The following is a 26,003-nucleotide window of genomic DNA, read 5'->3' as shown; positions in this document are numbered from 1 at the left end:
AAAATTGTTCAAACTTGGTATAAGCAACAAGTGGGAGAATTAGGTGTACCTCAAATTTTTGAAAAAGCACAGAGTGTTACTAAAAATTTTAATATGTATGTATATCCTTTTCTAGCCGTCAAAAGTGTAAGTAATTTCGAAAAAATAGATTCTATTTCAGTAAGTCAGAGATTCGAGTCGCCTCCCGTCTTCCGCTTTCCCAAGCACCATAGGCACAGCCGGCGCCGTCCATGATAGTATGTTCGCCTGCAAATCTTATGCGGGAGTCTTGACCATTAGACATTGCAACAACCATATCAACTGGATCATCTCCTGGAAAACAGGCCGAATAAGCACCGCGTGAGTAAGGATCGCGTGTCCAGTTGCTAACGATGATGTTTCTTAAGACTGGTTTATTAGCGTTTGCAATGTTTTCTATCGGCCTCATTCCGTCGATGACATCCTCAGAATCTAGACACTTCATAATCTTGTTCAGCACAGGTTGGAAAAAACTAAAAAGACGCTCTTTATCTTCTCTAATGGATTCTATGTGATTTGTAAGCGGTGCCTGCATCAACATCATAAAGCTTGCTACTCCTGTGCTTTTTGACAAATTTACGAAAAATAAAGGCTGGCTCCAACAAGTAACACTCGTATGCTTTTGAGAATCTTCCCTTTCTAGCATAGAGTCTAATTCATCTAAATTTTCCGCATTACGTACTATTTCGACAAATTCATTGGTAGAGTTAGCCAAAGTTACAATTTTTGAACTTTCGTTCGACCAACAACATTCTTCAAACTCAAAAATTACTTTACCTAGCGCTCCAAAATGGATCTTGTCAAAAGCATCTTGAATCACTGGTTTCAAGGGTGGTTGAAATTCTATTCTTCCCCGTAAATTTTTTTCAGGTTGTACAGACAAATTCAATACACTTTGAGGTACTGTAATAATAACATAATCAGCATTGTACACAGTACCATCTTCACAGTTCACTGTCACATTTTTTGAAGGTTCTCGTGTAATTGATTTCACTTCACAACTTAGCTTTAACCAATTTTGAGGAAAGCTTTGAGCAATTCTTTGAACCACAGAATCATAGTTCAAAGCAAAGGCGTTCCTTCCTTGGTGACCGAAGTATGTATCCTTGGCACTCAAAAGCTTCCAATCTAAGCCGTGCCACAATTCCAGATATCGACAGAGTTGTGGCAAATATCTTATTTGGTCATTTGTGAGAAATTGGCGTCTTTGTAGTAAGTATTTCATTACTAATTGAAAAAAGGAGCAATCTGAAACTCCTAAGTGTTGATGGAATTCTAACTCTGCGAATTTGCTCATTTCATTGTCCACAATTTCAAGAAGCAGTTCCTTGTCATGGTCTACCCTTCCACGTTCTTCGTCGATATAAATAAAATTATCGTCATCAAAAACAAACCTCGTTCTCCCATCATTCAAACTCAGTTGAGCCTCTTCCAAAAATAAAGGGTTTGTCAACGTATCATGGTGCCAGCTAGCACCTATATCATATTTCCGACCTTGATAGCCTGTGACAGTTTGCAACCTACCACCGACCCGATCTCTGGCCTCAAGAACAAGACAATCTTGAATACCGTTTTGGTGTAGCGTAGATGCAGCTTTAAGCCCAGCAATACCGGCACCAATTATAATAACCTTTTTTTTGGCTGGTGAAACTGTATTCATTCTCACACGACCACTGTTTTTGCCTTTATTAACTCACTTCTTGTTGGGAACAAAAAAAGAAAAACAGAAATAAAAAACTGCAGCAGAGCAAATTTGAAAATAGTTACCATGGTTTAAAAAAACTCCTCTTTTATATCTTTAGGATACCAAAAATTGTCTATTGTTTAAAAGATCTCATAGCGTGACATCCGTATATGGGTGGGTGACCCGAAATTTGAGCCTCCTTCTTGTAAAACGAGAGTTTGTCATAGCAACGGACCAACATGTGGTAAGGTGAGGTTGACTCAATTTTTTCAACATCTTATATACAATATAATAATATGTAGGTAAACGTGTCCATAAAATGGTTTTATGGAATAGAAAAAGAATCCTTATGCAAAATTTTGGTCAAACCATAATAAATTGGAAAATAAATCATCATCAAACACATTAGGAGAGTTCCCTATTTTACTGACAGTATCAAGAACATCTGAGGGCAATCCAGTATCAGTACCTAGATTTGCTACTGCACTTTCCGGAGAAATTGCGATTGAACCGTCGAAGTTAGTGGTATTATGAGACCTAGTAGCTAATGGTACTCTTTTGCTATTGTTATGTGGATTTTCTTGTCTTTCATCAGCATTTTCTTCTCTTTCACCAGCATCAACTTCAACATCCGCATCATTATCGCCAACTTTCTTGAACTGCTCAAACTTATTTCTATTAGGGGTGTCATCACCATGATCAGTTCCGAGAGTAGCTTCCAATTGCAAAGCAGAATCTCTCAGTCGTATGCAGAACATATGATTCAGCATTTTCAAACACCACAAGCACTCAGGAAGCATTGAAGGCCGATTTTTTGGCTTAGAGCACTCTAAGGTTCGCCATATTTCTTGGCAGCTTTGCATGATAGCTTTATTTTGAGTTACGGCAATCCCTGCGTGCAGGTAGATAATACATATTAAATTTACCGTGAATAGTTGAGAAAGGTTTAACCACCACGGAACAAAGAAAAGATTACTTCTCGTAATTTCAGCCAAATTTTCAATAGCCATTTGACAATGAGAAATTAACAATTCAGTATCGACGACATATTCTAGGGATTTATTATTTGCGGTAGATGAGGGGGCGATTAGACAAAATAATTGTCTTACTTCGAAAGTCAGCCTTATATCCAGGTATGTCATGAATGGTTGAACTTGATAGAAGTAACGATAATTGTCGTCGTACGCATTGGTTTGACTTCCAACTATAAAGGTGTCATACCATTGACCAAGTTGGCTGCGCAATTGCACGGTCTCGTTCAAATTTAAATCCTGTGCGTCTCTTTTTAAAAACTGTGTCACTATTATGGACAAATCAAGCATTTGAAAAGTCTCTTCGTGAAACCAATCATCTTCTTCTTGTAAAAATTTCTTTGACTTCACTAGATTCATCTGTTCGCACATCTCGCTCGCGGGTAATGATAGTTGGTAGAATCGACCCATTTGAAAACTTATCAACTTATCCATTATAAAACAACACCAGAAACAATGCCATGCTTTTGATTCATCATAAGTGGAATGGATCTCAGGAAATTTGTTTAAATATAGACTCATCCCATTACACATGTTCACCGCTTGACTTAACGCGTTCCAGCACGCCGTCTGTCTGTAACAGGTTCTGAAATAGAAGGTTATCAAAAGCCACGATTGTATTAGTTCGAATGATTCCCACTCAAAGGTCAGCGTGTTGATTATTAAATAAGCGTATTTGAATAAATTTTCCTCTATGGAGGGTTTTTTGATCAAAATAGATTTTTCCTCGAATGTGATATTTAAGGATGTGTTACTGTAGGTTCCTTGCCCTTTCTGACCATCTAGATGCCCTTCTCTGAATCTTAGTGTAGTAGACAAAATTAGATAAAGCATGGAAGTGAATAGATTCGCAGATGAATTATTTTGTTTACCTTGCCGTAGAAATTTATTGTTATATTGCTGCCAAAATGTCGCTTCGTGAATGATACTGAAAACAGGATTGATCTCATCAAAATAATACCTTAGTAACTTATTGATTAAGGATAAGTGAACAGGGTCATCAAAGTCGAAAAATTTAGACTCATGCCTTATATTTTTTTCTTGGCTTCTAAAGTCACCCTTATACTTTAAGTAATGGCCTCCTGACAAGTTCCAACCATAGTTTTGAACTCTTGGCCTTTTCAACTTCGCGTACTCTATTGTCTGCGGAGATAGATCCTTTAAAATAGATACACCAAGGTAATAGGGCAGAATATTTTGGTAGCGTCGGTGAAACCTATACTTATCTAAAGAAAATGTCTGCCAGGGTGATTCAAAGTGATCATTAACAGTGTTAGTTATTTGAGAGTTGATTATCTTATTCTCTTTAGAATTGATGTTGTTATTATGAAGAGCCTCTGCAGAGTCACATATTGCAGACCTGTGATTCGTGTCACAGTCTTCCTGACTATTTTTCATGTTGACCACTGTCGGGTTTGCATTCACATCACTAGCATTGGTTCTAGTTGTTCTAATTGACGATTCCTTGGTCGTATTCCCCAATTTTGAACTCAATTGCAGAAGTAATTTAGCCATGTGATCCTCCGGAAAACTGTTATTGTTATTTTCTCCATTTAAGTTGCTTCCGGAATGGAATGTATGGTTTGGCCTACCGCTCATGAAGGGTAAAGTGGATGATATATGATGATAATGTGAATTTGGATTGGGAGAGTTGCTAGCAGACGAAGATACACCATCTGAGGGGGCATTTATGATAATATTTGATTTACTTAACAAGTCCCTAGGAAAAGACTCACTGGTTTCTGCATATGTCTTACTAACGTCCCGAACAGCTGATGCGACCTGTCGTCTTCTTCTTTTACGGTTTGTAGCTTTGAAATCATAACGGCATTCTTTTTGATGTTTAGAGCAGTTCAGACAAGGATTGTTACCGTCGCATTTAACCTTTCTCTTCTTGCAAAGTTCACAAGCTTTTTGAACCCTGAGTCTACCTTTTCCATTTTCTTTACTTGCGGCTGTACTAGTATCAAGTGCATCATCAGTATTCCCGATAGCTGTCATTTCTCTGAACCGTTCCTTTCTATTAGTATGGGCCCATGTCCTATCAATTTGCCGACTTCGTGCTAAAAAAAACTGAAGGAGAACAATCACTACGATGATGAGCTTGATTGCTACTGAACGATGCTCAAATACAAGTATATAATATATTTCATGATTGATACTCATGTTCAGCCGGGTATCTTTTTTCTTTGTTTTGAGAGGCTGACGGTGACTCTTTTAATTTGAACAAGGAAATGTATCATGCACGTATGACAGAGAGAAATAGTAGTACAAAAATCAAATATTACGTGAATACGTGAGATGAATAGCCGATATTAAGTAGATAATGAGAGGTTTCAGACGAAGCACATAGTAAACTCAGAAATATGCACTTGCGCGATAAAGTGAAATTACCTTCATATTCTTGCAAGAGGAACTTATATTTTTGAGAAGAACTAGCATAAGCTTGCTGTGTTTAGTGTTCCTTTACGCAATTAGCTTTTCGAACGTCCAATAGCATATTTGGTTTGTTTCAGCTTTAATTTTTTTTATTTTGAATGCACTATATAGCAAAAAAATTAACTAAAACCTAATCCATTTTGTTATAAATAGCTTTTAAGGTTGATATTAACGATTCTGTATTATGAGAACCATTTATTAGATCAAGTGAATCAAAATTTTTTGAAGCGATGAGAGCATTTTTTAAATTTTGCATAAATTTGTTTTGCATTTTTGCTTTGTTGTGTTCATATCCTTTACTTCGTAACAGTATAACTTCGATTAGCATTTTGCTTGCTTTTACATAGTCACCCTTATTCATGTAGGCGATCGCTAAATTATAACGAACCCTTGTAAAATTCGGTCTTAGTTGTTTGCATTTATTGTACGCATTTATCGCAGAGTGATACGACTTAGTATTGGCCAAAATAGCACCATATCTATTCCATATTGTTCCATTATTGGGCTTTTCCAGTAGTAAAAACTCTAAGCATTTCTGAGATTGCTTTATTTTCTGATCCGAATAATATAAGATTGATAATACTGAATATATATCATACTGATCTTTTTTTTCTATACCCATATTCAACAGGGATTCTAGAATATGCGCCAAATGGGCCTTTTTCGGAATTTTATTAATGCTATCTTTGTTTTCCCCCGCAGAAGGTTGGAAAACCTTCGAAAATTTTGAAAGAATCCATTTGTGAAAAAGTTTCAATGACTCTGATTCATTTTGTTGATTTATATGGTGAATTGCTAAGTTTTCCAATGCAATTGTATTATTTGGATCCAAATTTAAGCAATTTCGCAAAGCAAGCTCTCCATTGCTTTCGCTTTCATTTTCAAAATTAACTATACCTAACTTCAACCATGCATTTATATGGCTTGGATCTTGTGAAATGGCTGCTTCAAAGGCCATTACTACTTCGTTCAAATTGGAACCGTTGTCCATTAGTACACATCCTATTTTATATGGGTCCCGTTCCGTTATGTAGATGTTTGATTTTAGGAATTGATATGTTTGTGGTACGGATGACAGCATATGCATGAAATCAATTGTTTCTTCGTATTCTGCCACATATTCATAACCAACAGTTTTTTCTTCTACATTGTTTTCTATCTTTAGCTCATTTAGTAACTGATTTTCGATTGATTTGAACTGAAATTCCCAGCCATTAGAAACAGATGAGTGTTCATTGTAAGATATTCGACAAGGATATATACGATTTTGCTGATATGCCGTACTATAATATTGTGCAAAGTACCTATTGTGCAAATTAGCGGAGCGTTTCTCATGTTTGTTTCTACTGGGCTTGGTCACATCAGCATTTTTATTCTTGGGGAAACAAGAGAATTCCTTTGACCACTGGTTCTCAAGTCTTGAAAATTCTTTTTCGCTGACACCACTATGTTGAGATTTATCTGCCGGTAGTGCGGCCCGAAAATCTATCTTACCAATACTGCTGCCGGTTTGACAATTGGTAAAGATGTAATCTATTGTTCTAGCATCTCGCGCGGCGCTATCGTTAGTCTGAAAATCAGAGAATTTACCCAGATTATTCCATTTCAAGCCTAATCCATTGTTGATCTTATGAATTGGGTTGTCACCAGTTATGGAACAAGTAACTTCGTTCATCGTGCTTACAAAAGGTACCCTTTATTCTTAATGATTCTCCACTCAAAAAAAAAGAATAAAATAAAATAAAACGGATAAGAGTACGAAAAAAAGTGATGACCTTTTCTTTATTTATTGCCACTGTTTGGGTGAGAATATTGGGGTAAGAGCGCTTTGCCCCAAGTTTTCTGTACGATTTCAATGCGTATCAATCATCCTCTCCGGCGTTAGTAAGGTACTACCAAGGCCTCTACCGTTCCCAGGAAACTCTTCGGGTTTTGTCTGCGCCGCGCCGCTCTGATTGCTTTTCTTTTGGCGGCTATTTAAGTTCCCAGGTGCACATCAAAACCGGCAGGAAGCAAAGTAAATTAAGTTTGCACTTACAAACCCAAATAAGATCTCAATGTATTGCGTGCGCTCATATTCACATATGCGCAGGAACAATCTTGTCATATCTGAATCAGGCTGACGCATCCATGTCGTGTACATTTCTTGTAGGCTTGAAACTTGAACGGTACGAGAAACAAATTGGAAACGAATAAAAAAGTAAGAGAAGGAGGACATCCTCGTCCAAGTTGCGGTATGTATGCGGCAATGAACTACTCCGAAAAAATGCGGAAAAGAGGCATATTTGACCCAAAGCAGTAAAGAGTTTCGTTATATCAACCGTGGCGGGATAGCATTCGGTGGTCTGACAATTAATAGGATGATCGGGCTAGGGCTGGGCTTGTGGAAAAAAGGATAGTAAAAATTTTCTCTAGTAGCATACGATGTGATGCTTCCAATTTTCAGAACATGTTTGTACAATAACTCTATTATTGATTTTTTTTTTTACTAATATCGTTTGTAGGGTAGAATTATTCTTACTAAATATCCTTTTCAACTTAAACATATACGGACGCTTGAGATACACTCTTGTCTTAATCCGCTCGATCTTGGTAAGGGCGTTGTGACGCTTAATATAAAAGGCAAGCGCAGAATATAATTTTTCCGCAGCATAAGCACCCAATCAAGACAATTCTATAGGAATAGTGTGGCATACGCAGTGATTACCGGAAACCCTTCATAATGTTTTCCTTTTTCCCAACAAGATTGAACTTTGATATCGTTTTGTAACTAAAATCTTTTTTGACAAATGAAATTATATGAATTATAACTTATCAACTTTATGAGAAGCAAGTAGACTTGGTACTGTAAAAAATATAGTCCCACGACAGCGGTATCTATCTTTCTTACCCTCTTTTACTTTTCACAAAATCATGTTGATTTTTCAGTTAACCCAGTTTAAGATCATGAATGGAACGGGAAACAAATACGTAACAACTGGGAAAAACAAACCTGCCGATGTTTGAATGCACTTTATTTATGGGAAAGAGAAAGCTTTGTCTGACAACTCCGAAAGAAAATACAAAGAAGAATTGAGACCTTCAGTACTAATGTCCCCCTCGCTCTTTTTTTTTTCTCTTTCGCAAGAATATCTGCGTATGCCTTTTTAGAAACTATTTATTCAATATATTTATACACGATATTTTGTGTGTATAACAGATCACCATCTTTTCCCGATCACTTTCTCCAATCTATATCGCTTGGCCTGTAAAGCATTATCTGCCTGCTGTACATTGTTCTCGATGTCAAACATTCTAGTGTTTTGTGCTTCAAACTCTCTGCCAAAAGCGTGAGCCATAATTTTCAAGTCACCACTCACCGCTTTTATTTGTTCTAGGTTTCCGTACAAGTCGATTTCCATTTGGTTATCTTCTTCATCGGCTTCAAACTGATACTTCTGGGCATCTCTAAGAATACGCTGTCTTTCCACCCCTTGGCCATACCGTCCATATTCAGAACTTAGATTTATGGCTAAATTTTTGTCAGAATCTTGGGCTCTTTTCATAGTTTCTTGCTGTAAGTGACGATGCTTTAACTTCAAATTGTAGATCTGGTCTCGCTTTTCTCTCTCCCTTTTCTTCCTGAAGGGGTTGGGTGATTTTAATGCAAGCAGGCTTCTATTTTCATGGGCAAGTTCGTCAATCTTTCGGTCGGCTACGTTAGATTGAATTTTAAGCATGTCACAATTGCTCTCGATCTTGGTGAGTTGGTTGCTCTGACAACTTAGTTGTTGAAGAACTCTCTTTCCAGTACATCGAGCCTCTATAGCTTTTTCAAGTGTTCTGCTTGTCGTTTTTACAGATTTTAATTTAGTGCTTCTAATCTCGGACCTGAGTCTATCAACTATTTCATCCTCCTCAGGCTGGACATTCTCTAAGTTATATTGACTTTCAACTTTTCTCCACTGTGGATAGTCATTCTCATTTGCAAAATTTCCCAAATCTCTGTGAATAACGCTATCTGTTTCTCCCAAGTTTTCTTCAGGTATTTGGCACCTGTTGGACTTTGGAAAAACCTCTTCTAACGAAATAGTAGCAAGGCCATCCCTTTCGGGCACCTCATAAGAGACGCATTTATCATCACTAGTCTTAGTGGCGTCATCGAACCGACAGTTTGGGTGAAGTTGTTTGTGGATTTTATTCCTCAAGGATTTAAGCTTCACATGTAGCCTATCACGTCTTCTGCTTCCTGAACAATTGTCCATCCTGAAGGGTGATAAATATTTTGTTTCATGGGATCCTGTAATATTGGAAATAAGTACATAGCGATGATTTTGCAACTTCAGGTTCTTATGGTGCTGATTATGGTGGCGACTGTGATGCGATTTGCTAGCAAGTATTTTTCTGAACCCCATTATATATCTAAAAATGGCTATTCACAAACGGAAAAATCTAAAGTAATAAAAAAATAATAGTGTTAACAGAGAAGGTTTATCAGTAGCTAAAGCGAGCAAATTACTGGTTAACTTATCGTATTTTCCGTACTGTGGTGAATCTTATGCAAAATGAACCTGGCTTTGGCGGGAGTTTTTTTTTATGTGACACAATGGCCTTTTGCCGGTGGTAAATACGCGCTTCAAAAAGGTTGTTACACAGCGGCACATTAGCATGACACAATCTTGATCCTTTACAATTACTACACCGCCAAGTATAAAGCTTTTCCCAACCAACGTGTTTGCCAAGTAATTTTGTGTAGAGTGCGGCTGACTAACAGCCTTAACCGGGTACTCTGTTCCCTGCATTTGCATAAAAACTACAAAGAAAAGAAAGAAGGAAATACTCCGAACCAAAGAGATACAACAAGAATACTTCTCTCATTACATCGGCACCTTCCTGGGGATTAATTCCTTACAAGCGCTGAAAAAATGAAGAGATGATTCCGTACTTCAACAATGGCTTTTAACCTTATTACCCCAAGAGAGTGTCTACAGAATTAAGGCCCATTTAATTTTTACCTTCCTGTTCCTGCATAACAGACACCCCTTACCCGCATCAACAGGAGGGGAGGAAACATTGCCAATATGTCTGCGAATTGTGACAACCAATCCGCATGCACGGTGGGGGGCGGTTGAAAGCGCCTAGACTTCCCTTTTTTGGATTGCTACGTCACCTTCGCAGCGTGCACCAGGTGCATTCACCACACGAAAAGATGCGAAAGCACACCAAGCGCGAAATTCCGGTTTTTGGCTTGTTTGTTTCGGGCTCCGCCTCATCGTCTTAGCAAATCTAGACCTTGTTGAAAAATCGTGCAGGGACTCCGTACCTGCACAAGCAACGCGGCATAATACATGTAGGGATACAGCAAAGATATTGTTTCTGAATGGGCAAAACATTGCTTTCCGCAAACGGCTTTTTCTTCTCTTTCCCACCACCGTGGGTCACCTTTTTCTTGCGCCTCTTATGCCAACACACTCTTCCCGTGATGCGAATGGTAAAGAAGTTAACAAAAAACACAAAAAATTCATATTCCGATTTCTCTGCAAAGAAGCCTGAGCGGGAACTGCATGTCCGCTTGACTTGTCTTCCCTCCGGTTAGCTGTGCCTGCAGGGAAACCGCAGTAGAAGGACTGCGGAAGGATCTTTTCCCGCCGTTGATGTAATCTTTAAAGTTAATTTTTCCCTCACACAGTTTGCATTTTTCCCGCATGTTGTCCGGTTTTTCTTTCTTTTGTTGCTTTTTCTTCCGTGGGCCTGACGGAACATTCCAAGTTGAGTGCGATCTGACTAAGGAACTAGTAGAGGCTACCGCTCAGTAAGTTTAACAGTCGGCTAAGCATCGATCATCTCATTCTTTGCCTTCACTCAGTTCTTCGCAATAGTACAGTGCTGCGCAATAGACGCACGTATCAGTGATGTATTCTTTCTCTTGTCTTCACATAAAAAGTACGTAGATGTGTTGCCCGTTTGTGTTTTATTAACTTATCGAATGTGGCAAGCCGACGATACAAAAGAAAAAAGTTCATCTTTAACACTTCTTTTTGTTAGTTTTTGAAGTTTTTCCCCACTATCTTTTGCATTAGTTGTGTGTGCCTGTGCGTGTGTAAGCCTTCTAGTATAGTTGATAATCCTTTTCCATAGCTTTTTATATTGCAAGCAGAGAGATATCATTTTGTGCTGTTTTCATTAAACATACTTCACAATTGTATAAAAAAAAAAAACCTTTTTGATCTTTGTTTTCAGAAATTGAAAGTGGATTTGTTAAGCACAGTACAAAATCATCCTTATATAACCCTGGTAAGGTCCTTTTGTCATGCCCATCGGTAACCCAATCAATACGAATGATATCAAGTCCAACCGCATGCGCCAGGAATCAAATATGAGTGCCGTGAGCAATAGCGAAAGTACTATTGGCCAGTCCACCCAACAGCAGCAGCAACAACAACAATATCTCGGCCAGAGCGTTCAACCTCTGATGCCCGTATCCTACCAATACGTAGTTCCTGAACAGTGGCCGTACCCGCAATATTATCAGCAGCCGCAATCCCAGTCTCAACAGCAACTGCAATCCCAGCCTCAGATGTATCAAGTTCAAGAATCCTTTCAGAGTAGCGGTTCTGACTCAAATGCTTCCAATCCACCTTCCACGTCTGTAGGTGTTCCTTCCAACGCTACTGCAACTGCGTTACCGAATGGTTCTGCAATCACCACCAAAAAAAGCAATAACAGTACTAATATCAGTAACAATGTACCATACTACTATTATTTTCCCCAAATGCAAGCCCAACAATCAATGGCATATTCGTATCCACAAGCGTATTATTATTATCCTGCAAACGGCGATGGAACCACTAACGGTGCAACACCATCTGTAACCAGTAATCAAGTCCAAAACCCCAATTTGGAAAAAACCTACTCAACCTTTGAACAACAGCAACAACACCAGCAGCAACAACAATTACAAGCTCAAACGTATCCGGCCCAACCACCAAAGATAGGTAATGCATTTTCAAAGTTCAGTAAATCTGGACCACCTTCTGATTCGTCCAGTGGCTCTATGTCTCCCAATTCTAATCGCACTAGTCGCAATAGTAATAGTATCTCGTCCTTAGCTCAGCAGCCTCCAATGTCAAACTATCCACAACCTTCCACCTACCAATACCCCGGTTTTCACAAGACTTCGTCAATTCCAAACTCGCATTCTCCAATTCCTCCAAGATCATTAACAACGCCAACTCAAGGTCCAACCAGCCAAAATGGACCTTTAAGCTACAATCTTCCGCAAGTGGGTTTGCTACCGCCTCAGCAACAACAACAGGTGAGCCCGTTGTATGATGGAAATTCTATAACTCCACCAGTTAAACCCTCTACTGATCAAGAAACTTATTTAACTGCAAATAGGCACGGAGTGTCAGATCAACAGTATGACTCAATGGCTAAAACCATGAATTCTTTCCAAACAACTACCATAAGGCACCCGATGCCCTTAATCGCCACTACCAATGCCACAGGCAGTAACACCAGCGGCACTTCGGCAAGTATAATAAGGCCAAGAGTAACAACAACAATGTGGGAGGATGAAAAAACGCTATGTTATCAGGTAGAAGCTAACGGTATTTCAGTGGTAAGAAGAGCAGATAATGATATGGTTAATGGTACCAAACTTCTGAATGTAACTAAGATGACAAGAGGTAGAAGAGATGGTATTCTAAAAGCGGAAAAAATCAGGCATGTGGTGAAGATTGGTTCCATGCATTTGAAGGGTGTCTGGATACCGTTTGAGCGTGCCCTAGCAATAGCACAAAGAGAAAAAATTGCTGACTATCTTTATCCCTTGTTCATCAGGGATATTCAGAGCGTATTGAAACAAAATAATCCAAGCAATGATAGCAGTAGTAGTAGCAGTAGCACTGGTATTAAATCCATCAGTCCGCGTACCTATTATCAACCTATTAACAACTATCAAAATCCTAATGGTCCTTCAAATATATCTGCTGCTCAGCTGACATACTCCTCAATGAATTTGAACAACAAAATTATACCCAATAATTCTATACCAGCTGTAAGTACAATCGCTGCGGGTGAAAAGCCCTTGAAAAAATGCACAATGCCTAACTCTAACCAACTAGAAGGACATACTATAACTAACCTACAGACCCTTTCGGCAACAATGCCGATGAAACAACAACTGATGGGCAACATAGCTTCACCCTTATCGTATCCACGCAACGCCACAATGAATTCGGCAAGTACATTAGGCATTACACCTGCAGATTCAAAGCCTTTGACACCTTCTCCAACTACAACAAACACAAATCAATCATCTGAATCAAATGTGGGAAGTATCCATACAGGAATCACCCTTCCAAGAGTGGAATCTGAATCGGCATCACATTCCAAATGGTCTAAGGAAGCAGACAGTGGGAATACTGTACCAGATAATCAAACATTAAAGGAGCCACGATCTAGTCAATTACCAATCTCCGCATTGACTTCGACGGATACTGACAAAATAAAAACAAGTACAAGCGATGAAGCAACACAACCGAACGAACCTAGTGAAGCAGAACCTGTCAAGGAGTCAGAGTCATCCAAATCACAAGTTGATGGAGCTGGCGATGTCTCCAACGAAGAAATTGCTGCTGATGATACAAAAAAACAAGAAAAATAGAACAACTATGAATTCCTTGGATAATTATGTTACTTTAATCAAAACCCTACCGCCCACATATATGTACATACGTTATGCATGAGGTGGACTCATGTTATAAATGACATCTATCACGCCTATAAGATAGACACATTGAACACTTCTTTCCTTTGACGTAATCTCTTTACACGTAAAAACTTCGTTATTTCCGCGGCGCGGTTGTGAACGTGGGAGGTTCCCCGGAAAACATCACAAGCAGCTGCTCGTTCGCGCATATGGGCGCCCACACCCCACACCCCTGGATTTTTTAAACGAGAAACTCGTAAAGAGACAGTGTATTTGTTCCGCAATTTCCGGGGCGGGTAATATTTGTTACCATAGTTCTCGAGAAGGTTTCCCTCGTTTAAGTCTGCGAAGTCTCGTACCTTTTATCGCTGCTGACAAAACATAGCCCAAACCTGCGTCTATATGCTGCCGGTGTTTATATCGCTATTGAAGAGAGCTCATGTTTCGGTTTTGAAAAGATTTTTTATCGAATCGGTTGTAAAAGATCGTCCTTATTGTCTTCAGGCAAAGGGACTGATTGGTTTATATACGCAAGCAGGGAATCTTGTTGGAAGAAAAAAATTATATATAAGCTAATTGTCTATTGTTCCAAATATCTTATTCTTACTCATTTCTTTCTTGTTATATTGTTTCCTTAATTTTTATCACAATAAACAAAACATCACATTTTGCTATTCCAATAGACAATAAATACCTTTTAACAAAATGAGTTCTGTCGCAGAAAATATAATACAACATGCCACTCATAATTCTACGCTACACCAATTGGCTAAAGACCAGCCCTCTGTAGGCGTCACTACTGCCTTCAGTATCCTGGATACACTTAAGTCTATGTCATATTTGAAAATATTTGCTACTTTAATCTGTATTCTTTTGGTTTGGGACCAAGTTGCATATCAAATCAAGAAAGGTTCCATCGCAGGTCCAAAGTTTAAGTTCTGGCCCATCATCGGTCCATTTTTGGAATCCTTAGATCCAAAGTTTGAAGAATATAAGGCTAAGTGGGCATCCGGTCCACTTTCATGTGTTTCTATTTTCCATAAATTTGTTGTTATCGCATCTACTAGAGACTTGGCAAGAAAGATCTTGCAATCTTCCAAATTCGTCAAACCTTGCGTTGTCGATGTTGCTGTGAAGATCTTAAGACCTTGCAATTGGGTTTTTTTGGACGGTAAAGCTCATACTGATTACAGAAAATCATTAAACGGTCTTTTCACTAAACAAGCTTTGGCTCAATACTTACCTTCATTGGAACAAATCATGGATAAGTACATGGATAAGTTTGTTCGTTTATCTAAGGAGAATAACTACGAGCCCCAGGTCTTTTTCCATGAAATGAGAGAAATTCTTTGCGCCTTATCATTGAACTCTTTCTGTGGTAACTATATTACCGAAGATCAAGTCAGAAAGATTGCTGATGATTACTATTTGGTTACAGCAGCATTGGAATTAGTCAACTTCCCAATTATTATCCCTTACACTAAAACATGGTATGGTAAGAAAACTGCAGACATGGCCATGAAGATTTTCGAAAACTGTGCTCAAATGGCTAAGGATCATATTGCTGCAGGTGGTAAGCCAGTTTGTGTTATGGATGCTTGGTGTAAGTTGATGCACGATGCAAAGAATAGTAACGATGATGATTCTAGAATCTACCACAGAGAGTTTACTAACAAGGAAATCTCCGAAGCTGTTTTCACTTTCTTATTTGCTTCTCAAGATGCCTCTTCTTCTTTAGCTTGTTGGTTGTTCCAAATTGTTGCTGACCGTCCAGATGTCTTAGCTAAGATCAGAGAAGAACAATTGGCTGTTCGTAACAATGACATGTCTACCGAATTGAACTTGGATTTGATTGAGAAAATGAAGTACACCAATATGGTCATAAAAGAAACTTTGCGTTACAGACCTCCTGTCTTGATGGTTCCATATGTTGTTAAGAAGAATTTCCCAGTTTCCCCTAACTATACCGCACCAAAGGGCGCTATGTTAATTCCAACCTTATACCCAGCTTTACATGATCCTGAAGTTTACGAAAATCCTGATGAGTTCATCCCTGAAAGATGGGTAGAAGGCTCTAAGGCTAGTGAAGCAAAGAAGAATTGGTTGGTTTTTGGTTGTGGTCCACACGTTTGCTTAGGTCAAACATATGTCATGATTACCTTCGCCGCTTTGTTGGGTAAATTTGCACTATATACTGATTTCCATCATACAGTGACTCCATTAAGTGAAAAAATCAAGGTTTTCGCTACAATTTTCCCAAAAGATGATTTGTTACTGACTTTCAAAAAGAGAGACCCAATTACTGGAGAAGTCTTCGAATAATGGGGAAAAACAGAACTTTGTCCAGACAATAAATCATATTTACTTCATTAAGGGTTGGCGTTTTGAATACTTTTATTTTCTTCCCTTTCTCTTCATTTCAAATATAACTATTATATAGCAATCATATTTATTATTTAGATTTCTTTTATCATATTCAGGTTTTATAAACAATTTCATTTAGTTTTCTTCCATACGCTACAGCTAATGATCTGCTAAAGGTGCGACTTTACAAACAAATACTCACCCTGCCAGCTTTGGTTTCCTGAATTCTTTTTCGCATAACTAAGTTCCGTGAAGGCGAGCATGACAGCGGTAGATGATACAAAAGCTCAATAATTCAAATGCTATAACGGTACGATGTAAGATATACGCGTACATATATAAAATAGATGTGCTAATAGTTTTTATTATACATGAAGTTAGGAGATGAAGACGTTATGTTCAATCAAATTTGATCTTCTTACCTTCAAATTTAGCTTTTTGTAATTTTTCTTCAGCTAATCTTTTTGCAATCCAAGAAGGATGTTCTTCTCCAGTGGATGCACTTTCTTTTTCTTTCTTATTGTTCGTTTCAGTACGTCTGTCTTCGCGTTCCCTACTCCTAGAGGCCTCTAATGATGCTGCTTTAGCTTCACGCTTAGCTACTCTTGCTTCGTACTCGATTTGCCTCTGCTTTCTATCTTCCATTTCCTTTTCCAATTCCCTTTGAACGTGCTTGGCTTGTGAGCCGTATTTTTTTTCCCAAATCTTTCTTCTTGCCCTTTGCCCACGTCTGTTTTTCCTCTTTGGCTCGTTTGACATCTGCTCTCTGGCCGTACGGTCTTCTGCTGTGTCTCTCTTTTTCTTCTTTCCCTTAACATTTTTGTTGTCTTCATCGCTTTCCTCTTCAGTGTCATTTCCACTGTAATAACCAGCCATTAGTTCAGGTAAATTATGCAATTTTGGTTTTTTTCTCCTTGGTTCATTCTCTTCAGAGTCGCTGAAGCGTTCGTCACTGTCATCCTCATCGGATGACGCTTCGCTAGGTTCTTCATCTGTTACTTCATTGTAATTGATATTAGGGTTCAAGTATCCGCCGCCTTCCCCTTCATCTCCTGAACTGCCTAGCATTCCCTCGTATTCCTTTATCAATAGATCCTCATTGTCGGACGTTGTTTCTTTATTGCTTTGAGTTTGTGCGCCGATCGCATTAGATTTGCTATCGATGGCATTCTTTTCATTGCCGTCATCGGTGTCATAGTCAATGTTGGAGTGCGTCTGATTAGCATTGGCCGTCTTCTCCCTTGCTCCATACTTCTTTGCTTTCATAGCGCTTACATCAAATCCAAATATGAGACAAATACTCAAATCGAATGATTCGGTTAGATTTTGAACGATTTTACTTTGACCAATTAGTGCGTTTAACTTTTCACAACTTGGCAGCTTCGTAATAACTTCATTCCATATATTGCTTGGGTTCCACTTACTTGTCTTATCATTGATATAACCACTATAATCATTGTTATTCAACCAAGTTTTATTATTCGTATCACCTTCAATCTTTTTGCTTTTTTGTTTGATCCTCTGGTGTAAGATTTTGATCAGCCTAAATCTTGTCATGAAGAGTGCTAAATCATCTAATGACAACTGCGTAGCAAGCATCTTTTCAATATCTATAGAGGGTGATTTATTTTTTTGAGCATCCTTCACTTTACTAGAATTTTTTTTGGATATTTTCTGAATTTGTTCTTTTATACATTTTGATAAATGCGTCTCGTAATAGTGAATCTTATTATTGAGTAACTTTGAGTAACTTTCATCTAGTTCTTTGTCCAAAGTTTTCAACTCTAAAGAGTTTAACAGTTTTTCAATTTTCTTTTTGTTCTTTTTACCTATACAATTGTATAATTTGGCAGTTTTTGGATATCTTGGTTCAAACTTCTGTAATGATTTTGTCAAATAATGGTACTGATACTCCAACTGATCAAGCTTGTAGATAGAGACGGATGATTCGGAAGGCATGTTTCCTTTGGGTTATCCGTACACTTGACCTCTTTATACGTATATACTGGTTAAATTGCTTAAAGTAGTCATTCATACACTAAATGCACACAGTGATGAGGTAGATGAGATGAAAATTTTTGCCATATGGGCCATGTAATGTCTGGGTGTTGCTTTAATCGATCACTAACAGATGAAAAAGGTAGAATGGATAAAATACTTAAAGAATTTTATATGGCTTGTGATCAGACTGACGTGCAAATCATTTGATGAGACGTTTTCTTCATTGATGTTCTCAAGAAAATATATAGCTCAAGAAGTTGTCATCACATCACAATTAGTTATAATTAACGCAAGAGAAAATTTACTCAAGTTAATATATTTGAACTCAAATATATTGAAGAGATTAGAGTCGTCCAAATAGTCAGCATTACAATGGTTCGCTTGACCCAATTTCTAAATTTGCTAAAAATATTAAAGCTCAGTACCACGCCCTGTCACAGGCGAAATATCATCAAAGTTAATCGATAAACATTCGAAAAACGCAGTTGACCGTCGTGAAATGTGGAAATCATCATAAACAATTTTTGAAATTGGAGAAAAGTTAAAAACCTTGAAACAGTTTGTACGATCTCTCATCTCTCTCAGATAAATTTTCTAGTTTAAATTGCATCAGACACTAATTGCTCTTTTCAATCATGAAGATCAGACATATGCTTGTCTATTTGAGTAATTTGTTTCATCTTCTGCAGCATTGACGTCTCTAAGGTAGAAATTTTCTTTAAAAAACATGGAAGCAATACAGACACATCAACTGATGAACTAGTTATCTGTCGATTTTTTTCTATTTCCAAATTCTTTGCTAATCGAAAAGAATAATGTAAACAGCTTCAGAAAGGCATGAATGGTAATTTTAATAGTTGTGTCTTCACGAATGATCAGACTCGTCATCTATAAATATCTCATCATAAAAACCAATTCACATAATTATACGAAAATGAGAAAAAAATCCATTCTTCCCTATAGAAAATTCTGTTAGCCCTCAGAAAAACTTACAATGGATCAGTTGCGCGGGTTTTCTAGGCCCGCTAAAGCATTGTCACTCATTTGAAAGGATATTTGTTTCCCCCTCAGTGCCCAGTGCTGTGGATCCTCATTTCCATTGTATCAAATAGATCGAAAACATCAATCTACGGAAGAATAGCACTAAAAAACTACTGTTTTCTAAGCTTAAATGTATTCTTCCAATTTATGGAAATGTGTCAACTTTCTAGTATTTATTTTAAAGGTGTTTGCTAGGTCAGGATAGTGCAAAAACGTATCAACATATACTCGTTCAGCCAGTAATTCCAGCTTTTGTTTTTGTTATAATCATCATATGAACAAACACCTTTGAATAAATATGGAATAAAAAGAAAATTGAAATGGGTGTGGTAAATGAAAGGAGAGCAGAGAAATTGAAGAAATACTACTGTATTTCTATTTAGACTTTTCCTTTCAGTTTTTTCTTCTTTATTGCTAATTAAAAACCTCAGAAATAAGAATAAACGTTCTAATCACAAAAGATTCAGAAACTCTAGTTTGTAAAAATTTATTTTGGTCATCAAGGGAATAATTAGCCTGTGATAATGACAAAAGACATATCTGAAAAACTAACTTTGATAAAGAAGAAAAAAAGAACACGGAAAAAAACGTTTTATGGATTCAATTTCTCTCTCAGCCTTTCATAGCTCCCACTCATCTGAATATTTCTTTTGTATTGATCTTTGTGATGGAAATCATAGGATTCTAATATTGTAACTTATTAAAGAGAGGAAGCATTAATTGCCAATAACCATTTCTGCGTCTCTTATTTATACCCGAAGTAATCCTAGAAGAAAAAAAAATTTTCAGAAATGAAAAAAGTTCTAGATGTATGGGTGTGCGGGTAATGCTAAGATACGTTATTGAGGGCTGTCCGCAATGGTTGGGTTTTCAGGCACGTAATTTTCAAAAGAGTTGTACACGTTGTTAGTCAAGATGGTGAAAATGGTATCGAAGGACGTATTCTATGAAAGATAGAGTTTGTAGTAAGCCAAATATTAGAATTTAGCTAGTAAATCAGACTCCTTTCGAGGCAATAAACTGTCGTTATTCTGTTCATTGCCTATATGGTCGCTATAATACCTCATGCTTCCTTTACCACAATTAAACTAACCCAGAAAACTGAGGGAAGCCAAATGCCAACTGAGGAGATCTGCAAAATCAATATGAGGACTCGTAAATTTGATGTGGGCGGGAATTCTCGAGATTTTGAGTGCTTTTATTCGAATTTTGTTCAAACTGTTATATTGTTGGGCACTTTTTTTTACTGTGTTGAAAGGCTTCAGCCGTGGTCCATTGTTACCGCTGATATATCTTATAAACAAATCTTTGTAAATGTCTTTGTGGTGTGTTTGATAATGGTTGGTCTGATATTCACAAAATATTGGCAACATGGTTACAAAAGCCTACCCAAGTTCGATACCATTTACAGTTTATATTTACCGTTTATGGTTTCGTTGTTGTTCGATACATCATCTACGGTGATAAATACTATTTTGATCCTTTCGGTATTAAATTCATATAGATGGCGAACTCAGTTGGTAGTGATCATTTTACAGCTCTGCCTCATATTTTTTAATTTTGAGGCTGGTGACAGGTTAAAGAATATTATTAGCATAGTAATAAATTCTTTACTGTCGTTAATTTTGAAGTATATTGGGCAATTGAAAAGTTTAGATAATATCGACTCTAATCTTTTTAGTATCCTATTAACCAATATTCTGTACGTTTCAGAGGCTGGCACAGTACATTTTAGAATTTTGAAGGGCATTATCCTTGCTCTCACAACAATAATTTCAATTAACTATGTGCTCAAAAAGGTAATGCACTTTAAACCGTTTATGCTGTCAATATCCTTTGCCATCGGGCTTCCACTTTTTGCCAATACCTTCATTCATTTAGAAGACGGTGAAAATCCGCTACTTTGGCTGGTAAAATATATCTTAGAGTCTACTATTCGTCAAAAGATTTTGTTTGCTTGGTCTTCAATTCTTATACTGTCCATACCAAGTATATTGATCGAGAAGGACAGTCTATCGTTGAACACCTCCCGAAAATTGTGGCATTTCATCATTTTCTTACTCATAATACCGTCATTCCAAATGGATTCAAACTTTGTGAAAATTGCATTGTCCGGAACAATACCAGTCTTCTTATCAATTGAGTACATAAGATTTCAAAACCTACCGCCGTTAGGATCTGCTATTGAATTACAACTAAGAAGGTTTGCTGATGATAGGGACCACAGCGGGCCATTGATCATATCATACCTTTATTTACTCTTCGGAATATCAACACCTTTATTAATGAATAACTCTCCAATGGGTCTAATAGGATTGGGAATTGGTGATTCCTTAGCATCTATTATTGGTAAAAGGTATGGCCGCATTCGTTGGAAAGGTACACAAAAAACTTTAGAGGGAACTCTTGCGTTTATAGTAACGAGTTTTATCGTTTGTTTGGTATTGTTACGTTTTGATAAAGCTGCAATTTTTAACCACCTAACTACTTTACAATTGCTTACCCTTTGTACACTGAGTGGAGTGCTAGAAGGTAATAGTGTGCTTAATGACAATATTTTGATACCTGCATTTATGATGATTTGTGAAAAATTAATTACTCTTTGACAAAGTCAATTATTTTCAACTTTTAAAATTACATAACTAATTGTTTGCATTTATGAATAGAATAAAGAAAAGAATAGAGCAGTAAAGAAAAAAAAATAATTGTAAGTATTTTTTTTTCGTTTTATATCTAGTACTTACACGTAGTATATACAAGTATGGGCTATAGATATAAAGAAAAATAATAAATAAACGAGATTGTTAAGTTAGCTCTCTATTTCTTACCATGCTTCTTTTTATTGTTGGTTTTGTTTTTGCTCTTAGAGTTGGAAGAATCGCCTTCTATAAATGTTAACAACTCATCCACACTTTTGTTAGCCAATTCAGGTTTAACGTCATCCTTCTTTTGACGGTGATTGGTTTTTTTATGGCCAGCTGAATTTGATCCCGTTGTCGACATTTGATCTTGTGCAAGTTGCTTCTTTTGTTTTAAATCCATTATTAATGAGCTTAAACCATTAACCCACTGTCTTGATTGGGCTGAGTGCGTGTGATTCATACCCAATTGCTTGGTGAAAATCCCTTGGGTTACAGTGATGTGCTCTAATGCACGGTGGAAATCCTTCAATGCTGCAAACAAATTACCTAAACGTGACTCGGTATAGCCATATGCTAATGAATCTTTGCCTTCTAATTCCACAACATAGGAGCTTAGTTGTCCCAAGACTTCAATAGCCAATTTGGTATCTTGAACACCTAGGGCTAATTGTTCCAAATGGTTGAAAATGCTTGTGGGGGCTGGGTGATGGATTTTTGGTAACTCATAAACTTTTAGGATTTCTGCGAGCCTATTATAAACCACAGTAGCGTTATAAGGACTTTCATTAGAGAATTCTAGAATTGCTAAATTAGTTAAAGCCCTCATCATTTCAAAAGAATCAATACCGCTAACTCTTTCATAAATAGTACATGCTTTACGACAGAACGCGATAGCTTCAGGGTATAATGCTAACTTATTATAAATGGCAGATAATGACAAGTACTTTTCAGCAACGGCGGGATGTAAAATATTGTTAACATCTTCTAAGACTGTAATTGATTGAGCGAGTAAAGTCAAAGCACTTTGTTTGTCTTCGTTGATCATAGAAGCACCTTGAGCCCAAAATTCCTCACTAACTGAAGAAGTATATTCTGAGAACTTAACACGTGGAATAATGGTCAAATCGCTTAAACTGAAGGTAGTTGGTGGTTCGACAAACTTGTTCCTAATTTTCTTGTCAAGACTTTGCTTATAACTTTCCAATTGTTCTCTAGTAAAGAAGTATTCTTTATTGAGCAATTGAATACCAAATTTGTAAGAAACACTTCTAATGAGGGTGAAAGGATTTTCCATGTAAGCTTCGATCCAATTGGATGGTAATTGATGACGGAAACGCAAGAAGGCTTGTTTAGAGACAGCTTCCAGCAATTCGGAGCGTGTTAATTTAGCAAATGAGCACTTATTGACTGGATAAAATTCGTCGACTGGTTCTGGCTTCGGATCAGCATTGTAGTTGATACCAACTAACATATTGAAAACGTATGCTACCAGTGATGGAACCAAGAAGACCGGAACATCTTTACTCAAATCTTTTAAAACATGTTTCAAAGAACGCGAAACAATTTCTAATTCGGAAATTTTAATTAATGGCACTAGCTCATCATAGGCAACGACCACAGGTTTTCCATCGGTGGGCTTTTTGATTTCTTCATCGTTTAATTTCAAATCTTCAGTTAGTTCTTTTGGAACCTCTTTGCCTTCTTGTACCAGCTTATTAATCTTGGCTTGTCTCTCTTTAATCATGTTCTCAATTTTTTGCAGATAAGATTTTTCCCAATCCTCATATTCTTTGTTGTCTTGTTCAACAGCTTTCAAATTTTGTTCGTAGTGGACAATTTGGGAGTCCAATTCCTTTTGAGAAAGCTCGATAATTTTACCCAAGTAACGCATGTTGATACCATTCTTATGTAAAGTATCGGCTAAATGTTCACCATTATAAGGAGTGCTCAAATTTCCAGATAAATAATCTTGAATAACGCTGGGAATAACTTCTTTTTGTAAGTAGTTCGACATTTCGTCAACATTAGCGTCCTCAATACCTTCGACCTGGTAAGCATCAGGGTTATAACTAAACAAATTTTCTTCATAGGCCTTTTCAAATTCAACACCTTCCTTCTCAACTTTATTATTCCACCACTTTTCTACTAACTCCGGACGTAACAAAGTTTGCCTGTGTGGGTAACGGTTTCCAGTCTCTTCGATGTTGTCAAAGTTTTGTCTAGCAAAGTTGATGTCCAAGGGATACGTGTTGGCTAAATCCAAAATATAGCGCCTCTTATCGAATCCAACTATTCCCTTGGATTGCGATGAAAATGCTAATTCAGTACCGTTGACTTTGTGCTTTTTCAAATGGAATGCCTTGACAAACTTTTTTTCTAAAACAGAATCAAAGTCAGCATCATAAACAATCTTTCCCAAACCTTCATCAAGGCCGTACTTTACATTAATATCATTGACAAAATCTTCGGTAACCTCTTCGCCGGTATTAGCATCTTTTACAATTTTGTTACCCATGGTAGCTAAGAGTCCAGGTACTGGAGTTTGAGCCAAAATTCTTCTGCCTGCAAATTCGACTACAGTTGTTAAAAGATAACGAACTTCGTGCATATGCAAGCGATTCAAAATATTGATTGTCTTCAAGTCTTGGTTGGAAGCAGCGATTGCAGCTTCATCCCCACCTTTCCCTTCATAATTGCCACTAACGTCGGAAACATAGGAATAAAAGATATTGTCTTTTAAGAAAATTTGATCCCGAGTTGGAGATTCTGGGTTCATTGCAACGAAATCACTGTAAAAAATTGACATAGCGCCTGATGCTGCAGTAACAGAAAATTCATGTACAACTTTAGAAAACAACCTTTCCATTTCAATACGATCTTGTAATGTTGACGTAGTCAAATCTTTAATGGCTTGAAATTCATCATTAAAGTTTCTTTCTGGCGTGGTATCCAAGGCGGCAGTTTGTAACCTCAGATAATCTGGGTTATTTGGTGGCAATGAAGAAACAAACCATGGTTTATGCAAGAAAGTATTGCTTGGTCTTACATAGCTTGTAGAATCTAAAGCAGATAGTTTTTTCTCGAATGCTTGGACATGAGAAATGAATTTTTTAGAGCGAGAAGCAATCAAGTCAAATAGACTGTAATAGATCAGGGATGAGTGCGCGTTCTCGTCAGTGTTTTCTTTTGGAGAAGGATCGAACTTAGTTGAGTTTGATTTATTGACATAGAATCCAGATGGAATTGCAGTGATATAGAAACTCTCACCTTCCAAAGTGACAATTTGTAGGTAAAATAGATGACCTTTACTTCTATAAAATGGAGGTACAGGATTGTAAGGTGCGAAACTCAAAGACCTGACGCACGGCGTGATGATGTTGGATTCAGAGGTGAGAAGTTTGTTAATTGAAGAATTCTTAAAGCTAGAAAACACTTCGTGAACCATCTCGTTAAATTTTAGTTTTTCCTCGTCAGTCACATCTTTGAAAGTATTTTTCTTTTCTTCTGGATCGCTCTTCTCGTCTTTTTCTTCTTGTTTTGAGCGTTCCTTGATAGGACCCAACGGTAACGAGGAAAAGCTTGAACCAGTAGAAATAGCAAATTCAGATAATCCATCTGAGGTTTCTTGGGCAAATCCGATGAAATCGCGAACAGTAATCACATGTTTCAAAGCCTCTCTTGCGCTATATGGCTTCAGTATCAATTGAAGTTTTAACTCGCTTTTCTCACCAACAATTTCCTTTATAGACATTTCATCAGATAGCTGGGAGTCACCTTCAATTGTTTTCAGCCCAACGTTTGTCAGGTACTTGGAACTTGGAATCATAGCCAACACATCTAGAACAGTTTGAATTTTGGATTCCTTGCCGATTTCAAAAGATATATCATTATTTTTTGAACTTTGGGTCTTTTTGAGATGTTTCGTATTATGCGAATGGTTATCTTCTTTTGGAAGTTTGACAGTCACCTTAACGGTGGCGTTTTTAACTTCTTCTTTTTTCTCGCTCATAGAGATTAAAGATATGCAGTCTCAGATAAACTGTAACACTACGCTGATTTGATTCGTTCTGTAAACAAATTACAGCTCAATT

The 26,003-nt window shown here is 37.4% G+C and overlaps 9 protein-coding genes and 7 non-coding genes across 16 annotated transcripts; 3 read left to right on the top strand and 13 right to left on the bottom strand.

The window, feature by feature from the left end:
- Positions 1–151: 151 nt before the first annotated feature.
- FMS1 (polyamine oxidase) lies at positions 152–1,678 on the bottom strand (the record flags this gene model as incomplete). The annotated part of the gene is made up of 1 exon (NM_001182516.1): positions 152–1,678. The coding sequence occupies one exon, from the start codon at positions 1,676–1,678 to the stop codon at positions 152–154; it is 1,527 nt and encodes a 508-aa protein (NP_013733.1).
- A 371-nt stretch (positions 1,679–2,049) lies between these two features.
- Positions 2,050–4,899, bottom strand: STB4 (Stb4p; the record flags this gene model as incomplete). The annotated part of the gene is made up of 1 exon (NM_001182515.1): positions 2,050–4,899. One exon carries the CDS (start codon positions 4,897–4,899, stop codon positions 2,050–2,052), a length of 2,850 nt encoding a protein of 949 aa, NP_013732.1.
- Positions 4,900–5,302: 403 nt separating this feature from the next.
- PEX9 (Pex9p) lies at positions 5,303–6,847 on the bottom strand (the record flags this gene model as incomplete). Its single annotated transcript, NM_001182514.1, has 1 exon — positions 5,303–6,847. One exon carries the CDS (start codon positions 6,845–6,847, stop codon positions 5,303–5,305), a length of 1,545 nt encoding a protein of 514 aa, NP_013731.1.
- Positions 6,848–8,372: 1,525 nt separating this feature from the next.
- Positions 8,373–9,566, bottom strand: SPO20 (Spo20p; the record flags this gene model as incomplete). Its single annotated transcript, NM_001182513.1, has 1 exon — positions 8,373–9,566. One exon carries the CDS (start codon positions 9,564–9,566, stop codon positions 8,373–8,375), a length of 1,194 nt encoding a protein of 397 aa, NP_013730.1.
- A 1,895-nt stretch (positions 9,567–11,461) lies between these two features.
- On the top strand, positions 11,462–13,819 carry SOK2 (Sok2p; the record flags this gene model as incomplete). Its single annotated transcript, NM_001182512.1, has 1 exon — positions 11,462–13,819. One exon carries the CDS (start codon positions 11,462–11,464, stop codon positions 13,817–13,819), a length of 2,358 nt encoding a protein of 785 aa, NP_013729.1.
- A 750-nt stretch (positions 13,820–14,569) lies between these two features.
- Positions 14,570–16,186, top strand: ERG5 (C-22 sterol desaturase; the record flags this gene model as incomplete). The annotated part of the gene is made up of 1 exon (NM_001182511.1): positions 14,570–16,186. One exon carries the CDS (start codon positions 14,570–14,572, stop codon positions 16,184–16,186), a length of 1,617 nt encoding a protein of 538 aa, NP_013728.1.
- Positions 16,187–16,627: 441 nt separating this feature from the next.
- BUD22 (Bud22p) lies at positions 16,628–18,187 on the bottom strand (the record flags this gene model as incomplete). The annotated part of the gene is made up of 1 exon (NM_001182510.1): positions 16,628–18,187. One exon carries the CDS (start codon positions 18,185–18,187, stop codon positions 16,628–16,630), a length of 1,560 nt encoding a protein of 519 aa, NP_013727.1.
- Positions 18,188–18,403: 216 nt separating this feature from the next.
- SNR72 lies at positions 18,404–18,501 on the bottom strand. The gene has a single exon (NR_132243.1). It is a non-coding gene; the product is annotated as an SNR72 (small nucleolar RNA).
- A 141-nt stretch (positions 18,502–18,642) lies between these two features.
- On the bottom strand, positions 18,643–18,748 carry SNR73. The gene has a single exon (NR_132242.1). It is a non-coding gene; the product is annotated as an SNR73 (small nucleolar RNA).
- An 81-nt stretch (positions 18,749–18,829) lies between these two features.
- On the bottom strand, positions 18,830–18,917 carry SNR74. The gene has a single exon (NR_132241.1). It is a non-coding gene; the product is annotated as an SNR74 (small nucleolar RNA).
- Positions 18,918–19,048: 131 nt separating this feature from the next.
- SNR75 lies at positions 19,049–19,137 on the bottom strand. The gene has a single exon (NR_132240.1). It is a non-coding gene; the product is annotated as an SNR75 (small nucleolar RNA).
- Positions 19,138–19,221: 84 nt separating this feature from the next.
- SNR76 lies at positions 19,222–19,330 on the bottom strand. The gene has a single exon (NR_132239.1). It is a non-coding gene; the product is annotated as an SNR76 (small nucleolar RNA).
- Positions 19,331–19,461: 131 nt separating this feature from the next.
- SNR77 lies at positions 19,462–19,549 on the bottom strand. The gene has a single exon (NR_132238.1). It is a non-coding gene; the product is annotated as an SNR77 (small nucleolar RNA).
- A 141-nt stretch (positions 19,550–19,690) lies between these two features.
- On the bottom strand, positions 19,691–19,777 carry SNR78. Its single transcript, NR_132237.1, has one exon. It is a non-coding gene; the product is annotated as an SNR78 (small nucleolar RNA).
- A 539-nt stretch (positions 19,778–20,316) lies between these two features.
- On the top strand, positions 20,317–21,876 carry SEC59 (dolichol kinase; the record flags this gene model as incomplete). Its single annotated transcript, NM_001182509.1, has 1 exon — positions 20,317–21,876. The coding sequence occupies one exon, from the start codon at positions 20,317–20,319 to the stop codon at positions 21,874–21,876; it is 1,560 nt and encodes a 519-aa protein (NP_013726.1).
- A 211-nt stretch (positions 21,877–22,087) lies between these two features.
- On the bottom strand, positions 22,088–25,921 carry CLU1 (translation initiation factor 3 subunit CLU1; the record flags this gene model as incomplete). The annotated part of the gene is made up of 1 exon (NM_001182508.1): positions 22,088–25,921. One exon carries the CDS (start codon positions 25,919–25,921, stop codon positions 22,088–22,090), a length of 3,834 nt encoding a protein of 1,277 aa, NP_013725.1.
- Positions 25,922–26,003: the final 82 nt, after the last annotated feature.

This window comes from Saccharomyces cerevisiae, chromosome XIII, assembly GCF_000146045.2.
Source record: "Saccharomyces cerevisiae S288C chromosome XIII, complete sequence".
In the NCBI taxonomy this organism is placed as follows: Eukaryota; Fungi; Ascomycota; class Saccharomycetes; order Saccharomycetales; family Saccharomycetaceae; genus Saccharomyces; species Saccharomyces cerevisiae.
The sequence above is the reverse complement of the archived record's forward strand: the minus strand, read 5'-3'. Positions and strand labels throughout refer to the sequence as shown.